The 19,990-nt window shown below is 33.8% G+C and overlaps 1 protein-coding gene across 6 annotated transcripts in view; it reads left to right on the top strand.

Annotated features, from left to right (window-relative positions):
- The window catches only part of LOC108737030 (RING finger and CHY zinc finger domain-containing protein 1), a 45,200-nt gene that overhangs the window by 13,839 nt on the left and 11,371 nt on the right, over window positions 1–19,990 (top strand). For all 6 annotated transcript variants that reach the window (XM_025980539.1, XM_025980535.1, XM_025980538.1 and 3 more), the window contains exons 4-5: window positions 6,232–6,387; window positions 16,314–16,592. In XM_025980539.1, coding sequence (XP_025836324.1) covers window positions 6,232–6,387; window positions 16,314–16,592 — 435 coding nt within the window. The remainder of the gene's footprint in view (window positions 1–6,231; window positions 6,388–16,313; window positions 16,593–19,990) is intronic.

Here is a 19,990-nt window from a genome sequence, read left to right as displayed (position 1 = left end):
GGTTGAACTCCTAGTAAACTTACTAAAAACAAATACAGAAAATTGATTGGATAACGTTACAGTAATGATAAAACTATTAAACACAATATACTACCAGGTTTATTCCATATAATTAAGCTAATGATTGGAATTGGAACTTTTCCGAGTGTCTTAAAATCTGCTACCAAAATCCCAATTTATAATATAGGAGAAAGCTACCTTTGTAAAAATTACAGTCCAATAGCACTACATTCAAACATTACTGAAGTTCTAAAAAAACTAATAAAAAAAGAATTGTCAATTTGTTAAACAGAAATAAAATAAAAATCGATCACTAATAGGGTTTTAGAAAAGGATATAGTATAGAACACGCCATTTCTTACCTCACTGAAAGGCTATACTCAAAATAGTAGATATTGTAAGCCCGTTAGCTACCATTTTTCTAGATTTACGAAAAGCACTTGATATCGTCTATCACCGACTCAATTTAATTTACATATAGATAATGAAGAAATAAAAAATGTGAACGGAACGAAATTTTTAGGTACTTAGATTTATTCCAATCTAAGATGGGAACCACACATCAATGATTTTGTTAATCGAATGTTTCCTTTGACACTTTTCAAGTCTCCTACACGATCGATGAAAATAACTTTTCGGAGTAGAAAGTAGGATGTCCCAAGCAAAATTAAATAAAAATAATTATTACTAGACCAAAATAGGATGAACGGTGGCATAACTACGCCCTATGATGCGCCCTGGACGCTGGTAATCTTCAGCTGATGACTGTTAGTCTGTTTCCAGCTTCTTTGAGTTACGTTGTGTTCAGAAGAGCGGATGCACATCAATTAGCCTAAGTTATAGTTATTTCGACGAATTGAAAGTAAATTTAATCAGGTTATTAGTTTTATTCAAGTGTATATCACAGCAATATAAATATGTTTATTATTCGCACACATTTATAATTTTACTAACTGGGAGGAAGCAGGAAATTCACAGTAGTTTTTTCGTAAACGGAGCGAGTTTATATACCCCAGCATTCTCGTTATCCTTTTCTTTCCAAATGGTGTTGCAGTCTTTCATTTGTTGTATCTTGTCTAGTAATAAATATTTTTTAGTTGAAGATTTTAAAAATTTTAAATTAGACATATAAATTAGTTAAAAACGAATGAAAGAAATAAATTCCCATACACACATACATTCGAACCCGTAACATTGGGTTACTAGACCACAGTGCTATGCTTCTGGCTACGCATCTCGCTTGATAGTAGTGCACAATTTAATCCATAATAAAAAGGGCACGGTATTTTTTTATATTTGATTTTCTCGAAAATGGTTGAAAAGCATACACCACTGCTGCGACAAGTTTATGCCCTATTGTTGACCTTAAAACACCATAAATATGAAAAAATAAAAATCCGAATACCTGCTCTCCTCGTTAGGGTCCGGTACCAATACTGTTAATTTTTTTACTCGCTTCACTTATGATTTATTTAGCATGATCTTTAAGTTTTAAATGATTAGCAGTACCTCTTTATTACTAGATATTTTTTATTTTATCTACTTCAGAAGTTATAAGGCATTACTTTACAATCACTTTCACGATCAGTAATTACTTTACTACTACTAGTTCTTTCCTCCTATCAGTCACTGTTAGCTCAAAACTGTCAGCACCATTGCTTCGAGTGGTCGAAATTCACTTTTGTGAACAGTTTGTTTAATCACTTTCTTTGTGTTAAAAATTGTTTGAAAAATTAAATTTAAAGGAATTGTTTGTAAATAGGTATGCAACACATCGTACACTTCAGCATAAGAAATTACTGATACTAACTAGGTAATACTACTTTGTCCTGTGCTGACAGCACTCATAATTTCTTTTATATGTAATACAACATGCAGACAACCCAACATACATAGTGACAAAGACCATATTTTCTAAACGTCACATTCTGAATCCTTTCAGAACAAAGCTAAGCCCTACAGGTCGGCCGCAAACGTATGGTTTCCACATTCAATTTCCTAATACGGAATTCCGGTAAATGACTAGCGCAGACGTTGGATTTTTGTATTAGGAATTTATACTACCAGTATGTTGAGTCACGCATTCGTGAAAATACGTTTCATAACAAGGACAACGGCGACGAATTGATTTCGATTGCACCTTTACTGGCACTAAACATGAAAAACAGGAAACCCATTAAATACGCAGAGAATAAAAGTGCCAATTCTATCTCAAAAGAGCAAAATTACGAGACCCAGAAGAATTTTTAAAATTTTGCAAGATGTCAGTAAAATCTTTTGATGATATTATTCAGATATTATTAAATTTTCGAGTTCACACAGTTTGTTAGATATGTAATAAAATAGTGTTAAACGGACAGATCGCCAAAAAGTTTAGGTAATTAACGTCCACTCGGCACAGTGCTGACGCGATTCTGAGGAAAATTTCAGTTCGTGTGTGGCGGGTAAGCAAAAACGTATGCAAGCACTGCGTTCGGCTTACCATCATTGGTTTTTTTTCCATTCTTCCCTTCCGAACGCGCGGCTATATTTCGGAACGAGTTTTTTTTTTCCTTTCGAAAAATATACGGATATGTGCACCACGTAGAACACTGCATAAAATTAATGTATTCAGGTTTCAACTTAGACAGGAAACTGTAGATTTAGTGTATTATTTAGTTTGTCCAATACCGTTATTGGGTATTCTCTGCTCGATTAAAATAATGGCATATATGAAACACTTCCGGTTATACCGGAAGTTGACATTAACTTCGTTATTTTAAATGGAACACTCTGTATATTATGACAATATTGAATTCTACTCGTGACTTTAGATAGACTTTCATAAGGCTTTCATACTTCTAAAATTTATCGTTTTCGATATTGACTTTTTTGAAAAAAGTAGTATAGAGCAGTGGATAGCATAAAACAACTATCTTTCCTGAGAATAATGTTGCTCCAGCTTTCTTACTGTAAAGAAGGCATGCTGTTTTGCTGTCTACTGCTCTGTGTTACTTTTTTTAAAAAAGTTAATATCTGGAAAACGGTAAATTTCAGAAGTAAGAAAGCATCATGATAGTCAATCTAAAATCATAAGTAGAATTCAAAACCGTCATAATATACAGGATGTTCCATTTAAAATAACGAAGTTGATGTTAACTTCCTGTATAACCGGAAGTGCTACATAGATGCCGTTATTTTAATTAAGGAGAGCATACCCAATAATGCTATTGTTAAAATTTTCAAAATTCAAATCGAAGTAGTTTCCGAAATAGACTAATGGGAGGTCACCATGAAACACCTCGTATATATATGTTGGGCTCGTAAATCATAATGAAGCAGTTTTCGAACGTTGAAAAATAATATGTGGTGGTCCATGATATATGTAATAGTAGGCAATGATACAGCAGGCTATTTGGAAATGTATATGCATTGCTGATGTCATTAGTTAGGTAGATTTATGACAGACTGGAGTTCCACCAATGCCCCTACTCGCCGGAGGCGGCAACATAAGAAGAAAAGGTAAATGATATTAGAAATATTTATCGATAGATTAAGGGACGATCAACTAGTGAACTAATGAAGCATTGTCACACGCCCTGGAGTTTGAAGCGGCGAAACAAGCTTTCAAAGGTCATGTACGGGTGCAACAAGCAGCAATCGACGATAGTGTAATTACAAAAGAAGGTGTCATGTCGTTTATAAGGAAATGTGTAATCGATATGAAGAAATCCATTGCTAGAAACACAGGAGAACGGAGCGCAAAATTTTGGGAATGATGAAAGACTGGTCATTCTGCTGGGAACTGCAGCAGTTATAGTGGTCGATCGAACCGACATCACTTCCTGCAAATTTAACAGAACTGGTGAAACAGTCAAGTAACTATCTCAACGAACTCCATGTATGCATAAAAAAGGGATGATCGAATCATCTCAAAGTTTTTAAACCTTGCCTATAATACTGGTACACCAGAAACATGGTTCCATGAGATTTTGCGTGGAGTACAGTAAACTAAACGATGTAATGCAGGACAGCTACCCATTACTCAGAATCTACGACACACTAAACAGTCTAGCTGGAACTATATTGTTTTCTACTCTTGATTTGAAAAGTGGATGCCAGCATGTGCATGTGCATCCGCAGGATAAGGAGAAGACTTCTGGAATGGTATATGGTAGTTCAATACGATATCTTTTGGATTGTGCAATGCACCGGATACATTCGAAAGACTTATGTACACTGTATTACAAGGAGTTAACTGTAAAATCTGTTTGGTTTGATTTATACGAGGATTTGCTGATATAAAGCCGACCACTACACAGACTTACAGATGGAGTTTCATTCCAATGGACACTCGAATGCCAAAAAGCATTTAAAAATCTGTTATTCTCTCGGGAGCCCCCATTTTGACATACCTACGGTTCAGCGAACACATCATAGTTGATGCCGACACTAGTAATGTGAGAGTTGGTGGTGTGTTATCCCACGTACAAAAGAGAAAGGAAAAGGTCATCGGGTACTTTTATACACTCTCGAAACAGGAACGAAATTATTGTGCCACCCATCGAGATATACTAGCTGTGGTTAAAACCGCTTTACATTTCCATGGACGGCAGTTTCTATTAAAAATGGATCACGCCTCGCTGAAGTGGTTCTGCAAATTGCACGATGGTTACAATGACTTCAAGAATACGAGTTCGACATTGAGCATCGCCCAGGCAAACAACACGGTAAGGTGCGCTATCCCGGAGACCTTGCGTCGAAAACTGCAAACATTTTTCATCAGCGGAGAAGAAGGAAGAACTGGCATCGATCCGTTGTATGCGAACCACCGTTCTGTCTGAGGGTTCATGAGAGATAAGGAATTAATCGAAGGCCAGAGAGAAGACGAAGATATTGGCCCGATAATGGGATGAAAAGAAGATGGAACCTTAAGACGATTGTGGGAAGATGTAAGCCACCTAAGTCAAACAACCAAAAATTATTGGGCTCAGTGGAGTTCCTTTACCTTAGACCACGGCGTGTTGAAACGAATGATTCCAGATAAAACCAGAAACAAACATCAAATGGTACTTCTGAAGAACACAGTTTCAGAAGTCTTAGAAACAGTTCAAGACGATGGGAAGGTATGCGAACGATTTTACAAAGTACAAGCGATGTGAAAGATTTGTGAAGTAAATGCTCGATATCCGCCTTCAGTAAGCGACTGAAAAGAGGAAATCGTGAACGAATGCAGCAGCAGATCTGGGCAGGAACTTTTAGTCAACTTTGTTCAAGAAGGTCCCTGAATTAATTAATAGACATATATCTATATCTATATTCTTCAAGAATCGGCAAGTTTTAAAAATGATGAGATCGTCTGCAAACATCTTCAGAAGCTTCAATTTTTAATTTGTTAATCACATCATTTATGATGATACTTAATAGGACTAATTTTCTTAATACGGACTTTTTTAACATTTGCTTTGTTCTTAACTTCAGTAAATGTTTTTTTTTTCCTTTGTTATAACTGTCACGTTTTGTGTCCGAAATTTATTGACTTTCTTTGCATATGACTCATTAGAACAGCTGTCATTTTTATTGATATTATTCTAATGAGGCTGTCCGTGACTGATATTTTTTTACCATATCTTTTAGTGATTTTTCAGTTGTTTTCTAAAAATTTACCTTTTAACTTTTTTTGAATTTTATGTTGAGAATCTACTTATTGCTTACCAATAACGTGTAGATTTTCCATTATCTGAGATATCTTGCTATCTAAATTAACTTATCACAGTATACTAAAATGTTATGCTCATTTCCTACTTGATGTTTTCTATTCTGGCAGCTCAAAAGAAAGCTTATTACAATAAGTGCGTCTTACACCAGTTTTACACATTTTTTGTTCATATCCACCATAGATATGACTGTTACTATCCATGATTAAGCATTACACTTCCATGAATTACCAAATGATGAATTGTAAATCTATTAATTTAAACACCCATAATTTTCTCACTTAAATGGTTTTAATTTTTATTAGGTAAATAATTACCATTCTCTTGTTTTTTTTTTGTCAAAAGTTTATCTAACGTCTTAATACACCAACCGATTTCACGTAACATATTTTGAAGCAATGTGTTTTAAAAGCGTTCACAAAAGGGCAAAAAGACATTATTAATTATACCTTAATTTGATAGTATTTTTAATTTTATTTCATAACTTTTAAATAAGAATATGAAATCTGTTTTGAAACTTTATCTTTAATTCTAGTATACTTGCTTGGAGTGCAATCTATTTGATGATGAGGATAAAAATCAATATCATTGCAATGGTTGTGGAATTTGTAGAATTGGAGGAGCAGATAAATTCTTTCACTGTAAGAAGTGCAATATGTGTCTTCCAGTACAACTGCAAAATAGGCATAAAGTAAGTATTTCTTAAAAAAGTGGAAAGGCGAAATATAACTTTATACAGCAATATTTTTATTTATTTATTTATTTAGAATTTCAACGGGAAATTAATCCTTTTTAGAAATTTACAAAGATATAAGAGAACAATTGATGGCTAATGCAGAACTCATCCATAAGTTTTAACAAGAAAAATTACTCACAAAGTAATTTAAGGAAGAACTAAATTTCAATTAATAATTAATAATGAGTGCACAAATCATATTAAGTAAACAATTATTATAAAATTACAGGCATAAGATCATAATAACAGTTTGAAGTGGTCGTAAATGAACACATTAGTATTATCATTAAAGTATTGAAATATTTTTAGGATTAAAACCTGATCATTATAACTCATAATTGGAAAAACAAAAGTAACAACTATGTTCTATTTTTAAGGCCTGTTTATATTGTCGGTATTACTTTCGCGTTTTTAACATTGCATCCTTCTTAAGGATGATCCCTCCGGATCATGTACTGTCCTTTCGAAAGATCATATCGGTACTTGCAGCTCTGACCCTTTTGGCGTCAAATGGAAGTAGCATTCTACGGTGTTCCACTGCCGATGTTCTTCACAAAAACGTATTGACCTATATTTTTTGACCAAAACTATCGGCGAAGTCCAAGGGCTGGTCGATAGTTCAATTATCCCGTCTTATTGCATACCGCATGTGATTTTCTCGGCCTCTTCCTTCTTGGTCAGTGGTAGTCTTCTTGGTCTCTGTGGAATAGGTTGCGCTCGTGGTTACTTTGTGGACAACGACATCGGTTCGCCCCTTCTTTCCATATTCCTATTCGAACACAGCGTATAATTATTATTATTAATTATTTGAGTAATTTCATTGGTTGTCGTTGCTCAGTTGGGTTGCTTTTTTTGCTGGCTTTCTCGAACAAAACTTCTGGAATCCGTTGAATTTTGTCTGTTGCCATGCCCTCTTTTTAACTAGGGAAGCAGAAGTGTCTTGCGCATGGAGTTCGAATGTATCCCCATTTAATATCAGGACTTTTCTCTGGAAGCTCAGTCAAAGGTCACATCTCTGGAGAACATCTAAGCCCAAGATTTGATTGTCTTCTATTTTAGCAACCAATGCACAATGTCAGCTCGGTCTTTCATCGTTTTTGTCACTACAACTAAACCTGGAGGTTTCCGTTCCAGAATCAACATCTGCTCTGCCGCGTCGTTACATGGCCCTGTAGGTGTCGTTTAGCTTATCATCAGTCAGTTCATGCTTGTCTAGCCCGCACACTGTAGCTTGCTTCTGGAAACGACACCATACTCTAATGTATTAGCAAGAGTTCTTGGCCAGTTTAAGACACTGTTGTATGTCATAGTCCACACCAGTTGATGGCCAACTTTTGTTGGATGTATTTGAATAGGCGAAAGGAACAAGTCTTGCGACATCTGACATGTGTTCTTGCCAACTCTCCCCGTAATAGGCTGAGCTAAGTGCATCTAGCCGTATCAAATTTCCAACTCTTTTGTTAGCTGTTGGTGAACTCTTAATTCTTTAGGTAATAGTGTATTTAAAATTTCTCCAACATCATTAGGTAGGCGCAAATTAGTGTAGTAGCTTCTTCCAGCTACGATATCCATGCATGAGTCTACGACCAACTTCGTAAAAAATTAAACTATTTTAGTTGTTTTTATAATAAGTAATTTGAAAACTAGAGGAGATGGGTATAGGTAATCATAGTACCATTCGAAAGAGAATAAAATTCTGTCTACTTCATACAAGGTGTTTTATTTGAAAAATTGTTTAAAGTGAACCAAATCTGTCATTAAATATCCAACGCCCTATATGTAATTAACCCACTTTGAAGTATGGACGGGAAACTAGAGGGTATAGCTACCTCTTCTGAAAATATTATTGCTCCAGCTTTCTTACTGTAAAGTAGGCATGCTTTTATAGTACCTACTGTTCTGTGACTTTTTAAAAAAACTTAATATCTTGAAAACGGTAAACCTTAGAAGTAGGAAAGGAAAGTCTACCTAAAGTCAAAAGTAGAATTCAAAATCGTCATATTATACAGGGCGTTCCATTTAAAAAATAATTTATATTAATCATAAAATGGTGTATAACCGGAACTGCCAAATTGATACTGTTATTTTAATTGGGAAGGCGTACTCAATAACGCTATTATCCAATGAGAAAGAAAAGAAAAAGCAATGAACTTCGGCTTATATCTGTCGCTATAAAATCTATGTCTATATCACTACATAGTATAAAACAAAGTCGCTTCCCGCTGTCTGTCCCTATGTATGCTTAGATCTTTAAAATTACGCAACGGATTTTGATGCGGTTTCTTTTAATAGATAGAGTGATTCAAGAGGAAGGTTTATATGTATAATACATGCATAATATAGTAGAGAAACACTGATAATTTTAGTGGTTTCTAGTGTGATGTAAATAAATACATTTTTTGCGCTTACATTGCAAACGATGGCTGAACCCTACGATATAGATCAAAATAATGTACTACAGTATTGTACATCTTAAAAAGATCTACAAAAAAGTCCGCTATGGTATATGTCTATCTCTTAGGGATAACCCACAATAACCATTTTTTATCCTTTACTTTTTATGAGAAATAATGGCTTATTTACGAAGCGATTTTAAGCAATACAGCATTAATTCTTATCCAATTAAGTACCTTAAGTACATTGTGCATTTAATATAGATCAATATGACCCTTTACATTTAAATCAATATTTTCGAAGATATTACAGATTCAAAATGCGCGGACATAGCGGTTGTGGTAGTATCGGCCGGGAGGCCGGTTTGTAATGTCTAATGTTGTATATAAAGACATTCTGTAGTATATTTAGTTGTTCAGGGGTGTTTTTTGATGATTTCCCCTCCTGAGATGAGATCTAAAAGAAACATATAGGCTACTTTTTGTCGCGAAAATAAAATATGAACTAGTCGTAAATTCAGGTATGCGTCGGGTCGCTGCCGACGGTTCCGTCTAATCATTGTCGCGAGCGCAGGGTCCGCTATCCGCTAAGCGCTACACACACTATTGAAGCGAATGCAGCATGTTGAGAGTGGGAGAAGCGTAGATCGGTAACCGTCTTACCCAAATGGGCAGACGACATTGTTGGACGCATGCGGCCCCTAAAATTTTGTGTGCAAATCATCGACGTCTACTAATGGACGTGCCTTAGCGGTCAGAATTGTGGTACAACGAAAGAAAGAGATGGAACGAAGTTTCGCACAATATCCATCTCTCTCACGATATTGCGTAAGCGTGTCATAAAAGAGATAGCAAGAGATTGCTGCAAATAATTCGCTTTCTTTAGAGGTATTACTATTAATTTTTGCTATAGTCTAGGTTGTTTGTCAAGGAAAAATACAACTTATTTACAATTTATTGATTAATATTTGTTAATTAAAAAAATGAGTTAAAAATAAATTATTACAGTTTCTAGTTACATCATTTATCGACTTACTTATAGTTGGGACGTTTAAAATTGACATAGTCCGCAATTACTTTCTTCTTTCAACGTATTTATTGGACTATTTAGAGTGGTTTCTGTCAGAACGTCTACTTTTACTCACTACAAACTTTGTAGGAAATATCGTAAACAGAGAAAAGAGATGTCAGGTAGGAATTGCAGCACACACTATTAAAGAAAAAGGAATAACATTGCACCATAGATGTGTAACATCAGACTTTAAAGAAAGTTGAACATTCTCAGGAATTTAGGAATGCAAAGACGCTTTTGTAAAATTATAATTCCAACCAGGTAGTTATAAATCTGACACTGATTACTATTATTTGGTTATCTCTTTTCACTTTGTCTGCACTACTCATGAATAATTTTTTAACTTAACAAGGGCGTATTCAAAACACAGCAAATGACTACAGTCTCAAACGGAAACAAGAAAAATGTCACAGTTAATTTATTGCGGACTATGCCAATTTTGATCGTTCCAATCTTACTTTATCATTGAAACATAGATATTACCTTTTCACGTCTAACCACGAAACAGTTTTTTTTAAATTTATTTAATTGGTATGATTAACAAAAACTTGGAGAAAAAATAGGCTACTTGAAGTACTAATTCTACGCAGACGAAATTAATAAATACANAAGCTTCGAGAAAAAATAGGCTACTCCAAGTACTAATTCTACCTAGACAAAATAAATAAATATTTGTATTTGTATTTATTAAACCAGAAAAAAGTTACAAATCAAAACCCCAAAGGTGATCATAGCCACGTGTACATAGGTAGAATTACATAATAACTTCCATAAAAGGTAATCAAATTTCCTGTACATGGGCTGGTATTCTTACAAACTAGGACCAAAATTACTTAAATACTAAAAAAAATAGGTTTAGCTAATAAACAAATATAAAATTATAAATAAAGTCAAAGAAAAACGGCGAATACTATGAAAAAAGTCAAATAGGCAAACTAATATTTTATTTAATTTAATTTTATTAATATTTTTTTTAATTTTTTCTTTTTGTCAGAATTATTGATATTCATAATTTTGAGATCGTTTGTCAAATTGTTATAGATTTTTATGGCAACAAAATAACTGTTTTGGTACTTATATTTTTCTTGATTTTTAGGCAATTGTATGCTTTTATTCCTAGTTCTATTTGTGCATATTTCTTTCAAAGTTTCATAATGATATGATACGACTTCTAGCTGATATAATTGCGTTACTTTAAGCGGGGAAGAATTTACTGAAAATTTGTTTTTTTTTTTATTATTTTCAAAATTCTGCTCTGTGTGTTTTTTATTGAAATAAGGTTATTATCATAAGCTCCTCTCTATGCAATTATTCCATACTGTAAAAGGCTTTTAGTGTCCATGAGATCTTTAATCTTAGCAAAGGTAAATATTAAATATTTAGTCTTCTTAATTATGCACTTGATATGATTATCCCACTTCATATTATAATCTATATAAAAATCCTAAGTACTTGTGACACTGAAACCTTTTTATCGTTTGGTTTTTTATATTAATACTTAAAGTATCAGGTACACTATCGCAATAGTTGCCGAAAGTCATAGACACAGTTATATCAACGTTTAAAGATAATTTATTTAGAGATAGCCAGTCTGTCACCTGGGACAGATAAACATTCATTCTGTCCTCAGCTAGAGACCACGTGTCGTCGCTTGAGATAATGACAGTGTCATCGGCATAGGTACCATTTTGCATATTACTCAATAGGTCATTTACATAAGGTATGAAAAATAGTGGTCCTAGTATCGTTCCTTGATGGACTCCTGTTGATACTACTTTATATTCACTAAATTTATCTTTCTTATCATATTTGATAAAATTTTTATCCAAAATATCTATGTTAAAGGCCTATAATGCAGTGATTTTTGGTATTTTCTTGCTTTTAGAAATTTGTTGAGACTATTTACAAATTCGAGTTTTGGCACGTCATGAGATCTATAAAGAGCAGATACCTTTATTATTTCTTCGTCCTTTAAATTTATATTAGAGTTAACAAAACTCACTCTATCAGATTATTATCTAGGTATTCTCATCTAAATCATCTGTTATATACATTATTACTCCGTCTGCTTTGTTTATTTTGCTTTCATTATAAAAAAATCCTCATTGAGTGTCTTTACATCATCAAACATTATTTCCTTCTGTGGACTATACTCATACTAATAATTTGTATCTTGATCCATGGATAGGTTGAGTCTTTTCGTCTGTTTATAATATTCGCGTTGATTGTACGAAGTGATGATGTTGATAAGCCATGTATCCTTGATGCCATCATTTGTTGGTAATTATCTTCCTTACCGATATGTCTCGCTATAGTAGACATTTCGCTGTAGTCCGTGGTGAAAATGAACTTCTGAATTTTTTTTAGTATTTCGCATTCGTGGCTGTCAGTTGGCACGTGATTAGTCTTATAGTTTGTGTTAAAAGTCACATCATTAAAGACTCAGTTTGCACACTTTGTTTCACTAGAATTATTGCACTCACTTGTTTTATGTTGTCCAGTACATTTAAAACATGAGGAATTGTTCCAACAGTTTTTTCTATTGTGCTCAAACTTCCCACAATTGTAGCAAGGCTTAACACTCATTAAATCAAAAACTTTGCAGTTTTGAATTTTACTATTGTTCTCTCTGATGTGTTGGTAAATTTACGCTGGCGTTTCCACTATAACCGTTTGTAGTTTATATTTTTTTCATTTTTATATGAATGTAGTAGTTTACATTTTCTGTCAGTCATTAAAACTTCGCATATTGATATCATCTTCTAAGTTTTTGCTCAACATATTTTCAAAATTGTTAATTCCAATTATTTTAATTATTGGATTTGCAACTGTTTCCTTATCAATATCATAGGCATTTTTTTAATTTAGATATAATATAATAACAGCTCATAATTAATTTATTGTCATTTTTCTTATAAACTTTTTTAGTTTGTATACCTAGATTTTTTTTATTAAATAATGCGAGGCATGTTGGTTAATTGTATCAATTTTTTTTTATTTGTTATTCTTTTTTAACAATTATTTTAGGTACTCGTTTAGGTCTGCCTTTGGCCTCAGCTGTTATTTCAGCAAAAGTGTTTGTTATTCTAGCAAGTAATACATTTTTACTTTGTCGATTAATTCGCTCTGATCCGCCATTATGACATTATAGACGATTGTTTATTTATATTTATTTGAACCATAATTTTAAATGGCATAGTCAAATAAAAACGAATATATAAATAAGTCTAAAATTGTGCAAGAAAATACGATATAATGAATATTGTTAACCAGAAAGTTTTAATAATGAAGTACAAATAATTCCAAAGGAAGAGTATTACCAAAGAATACTCGAGGCACATATTGCTACTGGACATAGACGTGGAAACAAAATTCACCTACAGTATGAGCGATCAATCAGAGACAGCCATCAGACAGTTGACAATTTAACACGCGACAGATTCTGATTTAACAATTTCACTTCGATAGAAAATAACATGTTCCGGTTCACAATCATTTAACAGTTTACAATGTCGCGAGATGGATTATAATCTAACGGTATTTACAATTTTACGATGACATATATATTTCAATGATTGAAATTTGTAGTTTTACAACATTATAGAACACAATTATATTTGAATACAATCTGGAATATTCCGGAGAAGTCCTTATCATTGTCACACATATACACTTAACGTCATTCAACACAACCTCGATTTTAAATAAGTCATACAATATTCTAGAAAAAGAAAGAAATCCATCAGAAATCTATCTATCTACCACTACAACCATGAGTGGATAATAGTAGGTGGTTATGGAAAAAAGATTCGATAAACCCACTAACATTTTCTTATATATATATATATGTTAGGCACGAAGACCGAAAACGCTCAGTGGCCGAACAAAACGGCCACATCGCGTTCTGGCTGCCTTCGAACGCACAGAACGCGTTTTGGCTGTTTTTAAACGCTTGCAACGCGTTCTGGCAACTGTTAAACAGCCGGAACGCGTTTTGTCAATTGTTGAACGCTCACAACGCATTCTTAATGTTCGACTTGTATTATTTGCCGCTTTCCACCTGCGTACAATGATTTATATTGTACTTATAAAACAAATGAATTTCAATCCGTTTTTCAGTTTTTAGGAAACAATTCAATTATTGACAACTATAACTGGATACCAAAGATGGGTTCGGTTTTTCTCGCCGAATCATTTCAACAATATTAAATTTCTTATAATTGTTTTTCAGTTCTAGGAAGAAAGCTACACTGAACACTTATATTGCCGAGCATATGATATATGAATGAATGAATGAAAAAGTGAAAAGTTATTCATTAAACAAATGAATTTCGATTTATTTTCTACACATTTAACTTATTGTGGAGTACAAAATAAATCTCATTGTACACAGGTAGAAAGCGGCAAATAATACAAATCGAACATTAAGAACGCGTTGTGAGCGTTCGACAATTAACAAAACGCGTTCCGGCTGTTTAACAGTTACCAGAACGCGTTGCGAGCGTTTAAAAACATCCAAAACGCGTTCTGTGCGTTCGAAGGCAGCCAGAACGCGATGTGGTCGTTTTTTCCGGCCACTGAGCGTTTTCGGTCTTCGGGCCTAACATATATATTGATTAAAAAATATAAAAGCAGCGATTATAGTCACTCCGTATTACTGAATATATGCTCTGCTTCTACTTTTTAAAATATATCAGTGAAACTGTAATTTTAGGTTTAAGTTAGTCATAAATTCTGAAGAAACCACAGTTTAAACTTTAGCAAAACAATTGTTAAGTTTAATAAAAAAAAACTGTTTCAGTTAAAGATCTGTTTGTCAGAAACCGGTAGAAGTAGGCAAAACGAAATAATGCAAAGGAATAAAAGTAAAATGATGAAATATTATTGAATAAAAATAATGCACATGCAAACTCAAAACTATAAACGAAATACTGCCATTAAATGCAGTCTTGCTTCTTACTCGACTACTTACGCACTACTAACTACTACTCCTAACTATCGTACCAGCGTATCACCCTGTTCCGACACAGGGTCGATACGCCATAAGCCAAAGGTCAAAGTATAACAGCGGCATCCTGTGTTCAAACGCAACAAAAACATACATTTAACACTGTTTTTTACAAATTTGTTCTTACGTTGCCTCCGTTATTTAATTCGGTTTCCTGTCCACTGCTTTTATGGAAACCATGAAGGTGCTCTCCATTTACTTTTACTTGATCACATGTCTGGATAAATTTCACCTGAAATAATTTTTACCATGTAATGATAAAATGCCTTTACAAACTGTTTGATTAAACCAAGATTAATGTAAAGTGGTGGAAGTAATACTTTCTTCTTTCAAACTCGTATTGATGACATTTTTCACTCCGACTTCCAATTGCATTCTAATTTGGACAGAAATACCGAATAACAATGATTTTGATTTACCATAAGTCCACTGTCTTAACACTTCAACATATAACCGGCATATTTTATCGTAACCCACTGTTTATTTTGGTGACAACTTCATTCTGAAGTAAGCTTAATGAGCATTTTTTACAAAGTCTGTTGAATTGTTTTTACAGAAGCCATAGTTAAAGATAAATGAAACACAATCTTTTATTACACGTTAATATTATATCTCTCTCAATAATGGCGCGCTATAAACTATTTCTTTTTCAGGCGGTGTAAACGACTATAGTTACTTTCAGACTATCTAAAATAAAGTAAAAGACAATATAATGCTCAGTCAGAGAGTATTAAATAGAAATATAAGCTATAAAATGAATTTGGTGAAAAAACAAATAAATTTGCCTATTCAAAGAGCTATAGATATATATACATACCTATATTAATCTATACACAAAAATAAAGTGTGACGTGATACGTTAAAATAAAGAAAATACTACAAATGAGCGCCATCTGTAGTACGATGCTACATTTGAGGATTACATTTGCTCCAACAAGGTCCATTTAAAATCCATCTACTTCCTGAAACGAATCCCGGCGTAGCTCACCTCAACGTGATAGGCACGTTACCATAATCGAACAAAACCACTTCGAATTATTTTGTTCGTTAAAATAAAGTTTATATTTGCAAAATATAGACCAACATTTGCATGCTTAAGATAAATTTATACAAAAAACCTTTTTATCGCAGACCTGTGTTATTTTTTCTATTTTATTTATATACATTGTATACACTACTATAATGGTGTCTTGGTTTGTAACAGTAATTTAGTTTAAATCAAACATATTAATTGACATTTTTTTTCTTGTTGTACACAGCCGATTGGCGTACGTACGTTTCGCTTTATGATGTAAAGTTTACTTTGAAGTTCTGATTGTTCTCTTATATGGGATATTTTTAGAATAATATTGTGGTGTTTTATTTTATTTAGCTTATTTTCTAGAATTTAGTGTTCTTTTTGTTATAGTGTGTAGAGAATGTATCCAGAGCTAACTGTCCAGTGTGTTTGGAAGATATTCACACCTCTCGTACTCCATGTCACATACCTAACTGTGGACATCTTATACATCGTGTTTGTTTTGAGCAGCTTCTTCAAGCAGGGCATTACGCTTGTCCGGTTTGCCAAACTTCATTGATGGATATGACACAGTTATGGAAGTATCTAGATAACGAAGTTGCCCGCACACCAATGCCTGCTGAATACAGTATTTGTAAAGTTGATATTTTATGCAAAGATTGTCATAAGGTGAGAAAATGCAAACGTTTTTATGTGTAAAAATCATAATAGAAAAGGATAACGTTTTAAACGGTTAAGGATATGTGAACATATTGCCATGTTTATTGTTAATTACTGTGTTTACGATTAGTGAAAAGTATCGTAGGTGGCATCAGTCTCTTTATTATCTACAGTTGAGCATCAGTAGTTTTTGAAAAATTTCAATTTTTCAGTAATTTTTTTCTGTACTTACCAATTTCCCATAGTCATCCTTTAAAGTGCTTTTTTCTAAAAATTCAGGAGATAATCAAATGCAAGAACAAATGATAGCCCGACTGTTTCCTTGACTTCCATTTATATGTTGTGTGTGCTAGGTATACTGTATGGGACTCTCTTTTTAAAGCGATCACTAACGTGCTGAATTTTCGAGAGTAGCTTAATTTTGACGAGGCTCCAATATTTCTTTCTATTAAAAAGAATTCTTGATAGAGGCATGTGAGTGAAACCCACTAATCAAATGTGTTTATGTTTGAAGTGAAATTTCTTTATTGACGGTAGGAAGGAAATTTACTAGGTTATAAAACTGAAAAGTGTACCGTCACGCATCACAGGATCACGCGCCACGTGTGACCCCTGATGGATATGTCCAAAAGGAGTCATTTTAACAGGCTTCAGAAGCTAGTCTGTTAGTAGCAACCGATAATCCGAAAACAGCCATTTCGGCTAATTGTCGGCAGATCGCGCCTACGCTGTACTGTATATGTATTGTTGTGTTTGTTTTGATTTGTAATTCTGCACTGAACTATGATACTGACACATTGACCTACTTCTATTGACTTCGATTGTCTACGTGCATACGTAATACAAGTCTACAACGTTAATAAAACAAAGAACCACACTGTGCTGGCTGTAAGCATAGACATCGTCAATAACACTTGTAATTTAATCTAACAAACAATACATGAGTACAAAAATTTAATAGAAATACAACACTGATGCTGCTAAGTAGCAGCTGATTGAATGCGGTGTTACAATGTATTTCCCTGCGTGATCTTACTAGGGCCGGACTCGCCCTTGCCTGTACTTTCAAATAGTTTTTTTTTCGAAAACGGTGGATTTTCGGACCACCAAACATATACTTAATTTTCTTGTTTTATGGTGCCTAATCACCTCCTGCAAGTTTATTACTTATTTCAGAAACACTTTTTATTTATATATTCAAGGGACCATGTTTTCCATACACTTTGAAGCATGCACCCGGACAATTATGATCTATTTTTTTTAAAGATTCAATTATATAGTTGAGAAAATTCTGGGTTTGGATGTACCGAAAAGGGACAGTCTTGACGAAGGTAGGAGTTAGAGCTGCAAAATCATTGGGATGAAATTAAGCATCTCCCCTATCTGGGTAAGCAAAGTATAAAACTATTCAAATGTCAGTACTTGCTCGCCCATGACTTTGACTAAAAGGGATTCAATAGGCTTTACGCTAGCCTCGCAATTCCCCTAAATGCGAAGCGGAAAGAAGATCGAATCTTTTTGTTTTGGCAAATTTTCTTGAAGAGGTGCACTAATGTTTTATTGGCTCCAACAAAATACCGCAAATAAAAACCCCTACATGCCAAAAATCGACGTAAGGTAGTCAGTTCGAGAAAAACTGATTTCGTGGTAAAGCATACGAAGAGGCATAAGTAAACTTTGGTACTTTTGACATCTCAGTGTTTGGACAAAAAGATCTTAAAGAAATCGCCGAAATTTACCCCCGACCATAGGAAGGGCTTGACTTGTGAGAGACGAGTTAGTGACAGTTCTCCCATGGGAAGTTACACAACAACAGGATTGACTAAACCAACGATTACATTTGGACAGTTACGATTGGATGATACCAGTTTGCAGTTAAAGTTTCCTGCTANAGATGTATCATTTAACAGCTAATTTTGCAGTTTTTATTATTTATAAACAAATAGGAGTTTAGCATACAACACCAATTAACGACAGACATTGAACTTTAACCTGTTTAGACGTTAGAATACATTTCAAAATTTTTTGTTAATTTGCAATTAGTTACAAATTATTCCTAAACAGTGCCTCTTTGACTACGTTTACTCCACCACATGGCGAGGCACGATCAATTTGCTAGTAGTTGTTAGGTGACGGAACGCCGTGCACACTAATGACGCATAGTTAGATTTGCTCAGAACTGCAATATGATCTTGGTCAAGCCACAATATCTGTTGTTCTAAACAGGTATCGTATGGGATGCTGAGGGATGAGGAACAAATAAAAGGATTTACGGCAATTACAATTATTCTCCAACTAACCCTATTTATTACTGACCGTTTCAATTGAAACCATGACTTTAGGACATATGTGTAATTGTGTAAATTGAACAAAAATATAGGTGAGAAGATCGAATCTTTTTGTTTTGGCAAATTTTCTTGAAGAGGTGCACTAATGTTTTATTGGCTCCAACAAAATACCGCAAATAAAAACCCCTACATGCCAAAAATCGACGTAAGGTAGTCAGTTCGAGAAAAACTGATTTCGTGGTAAAGCATACGAAGAGGCATAAGTAAACTTTGGTACTTTTGACATCTCAGTGTTTGGACAAAAAGATCTTAAAGAAATCGCCGAAATTTACCCCCGACCATAGGAAGGGCTTGACTTGTGAGAGACGAGTTAGTGACAGTTCTCCCATGGGAAGTTACACAACAACAGGATTGACTAAACCAACGATTACATTTGGACAGTTACGATTGGATGATACCAGTTTGCAGTTAAAGTTTCCTGCTATTTCGCATGTACTACAATTTTGATAGATTGTCTTCTTTTAAATTGAGGATTTCATCTCTACAGCAGCGTTATGGTCCAAGCCCGCAAATACGTATTATATCACATTAACAATAACTGTTCTACAGAGACTGATCTCTACTAATAATTGATGTTGTATTACTGAATTAATTTATTGAACTGCACAAGGTTTAAACATTAAGAGAATAAACGACTACTAGAAATTGGCTGTTACAAACATATACATAAATTAACGACACTTGATCTAGTCTAATAAATAAACAATACGAGAATAAAAAAAATCAAAAAAATTGGTCTGAGCACGCTTTGGTCGGTGCTAATACGACTAACTTCCCATTAGATAATACAGTTATTATTGATTCCGTAACTTCATTGTTGTGATTAGATTAGAACGTATTTTAATTAAATTGTTTGTAATTAATTCGTTTTTTTTTTATAAAAAAAAAACGGCTTGACCGATTTCGTTCAAATTTCTTTCAGATCTTCATTATGATAATATCTTTCGAAAAAATTTTGGTTGAGGGCGATATCTCAATCCGTTCTTGAGATATCGAAAACGAAAAAAATGCTGACATACGAACGTACGTACATACGTACGTACGTACGTACGTACGTAC

The sequence above is a fragment of the Agrilus planipennis genome, unplaced genomic scaffold (assembly GCF_000699045.2).
Source record: "Agrilus planipennis isolate EAB-ADULT unplaced genomic scaffold, Apla_2.0 scaffold113, whole genome shotgun sequence".
Taxonomy (NCBI): domain Eukaryota; kingdom Metazoa; phylum Arthropoda; class Insecta; order Coleoptera; family Buprestidae; genus Agrilus; species Agrilus planipennis.
The sequence above is the reverse complement of the archived record's forward strand: the minus strand, read 5'-3'. Positions and strand labels throughout refer to the sequence as shown.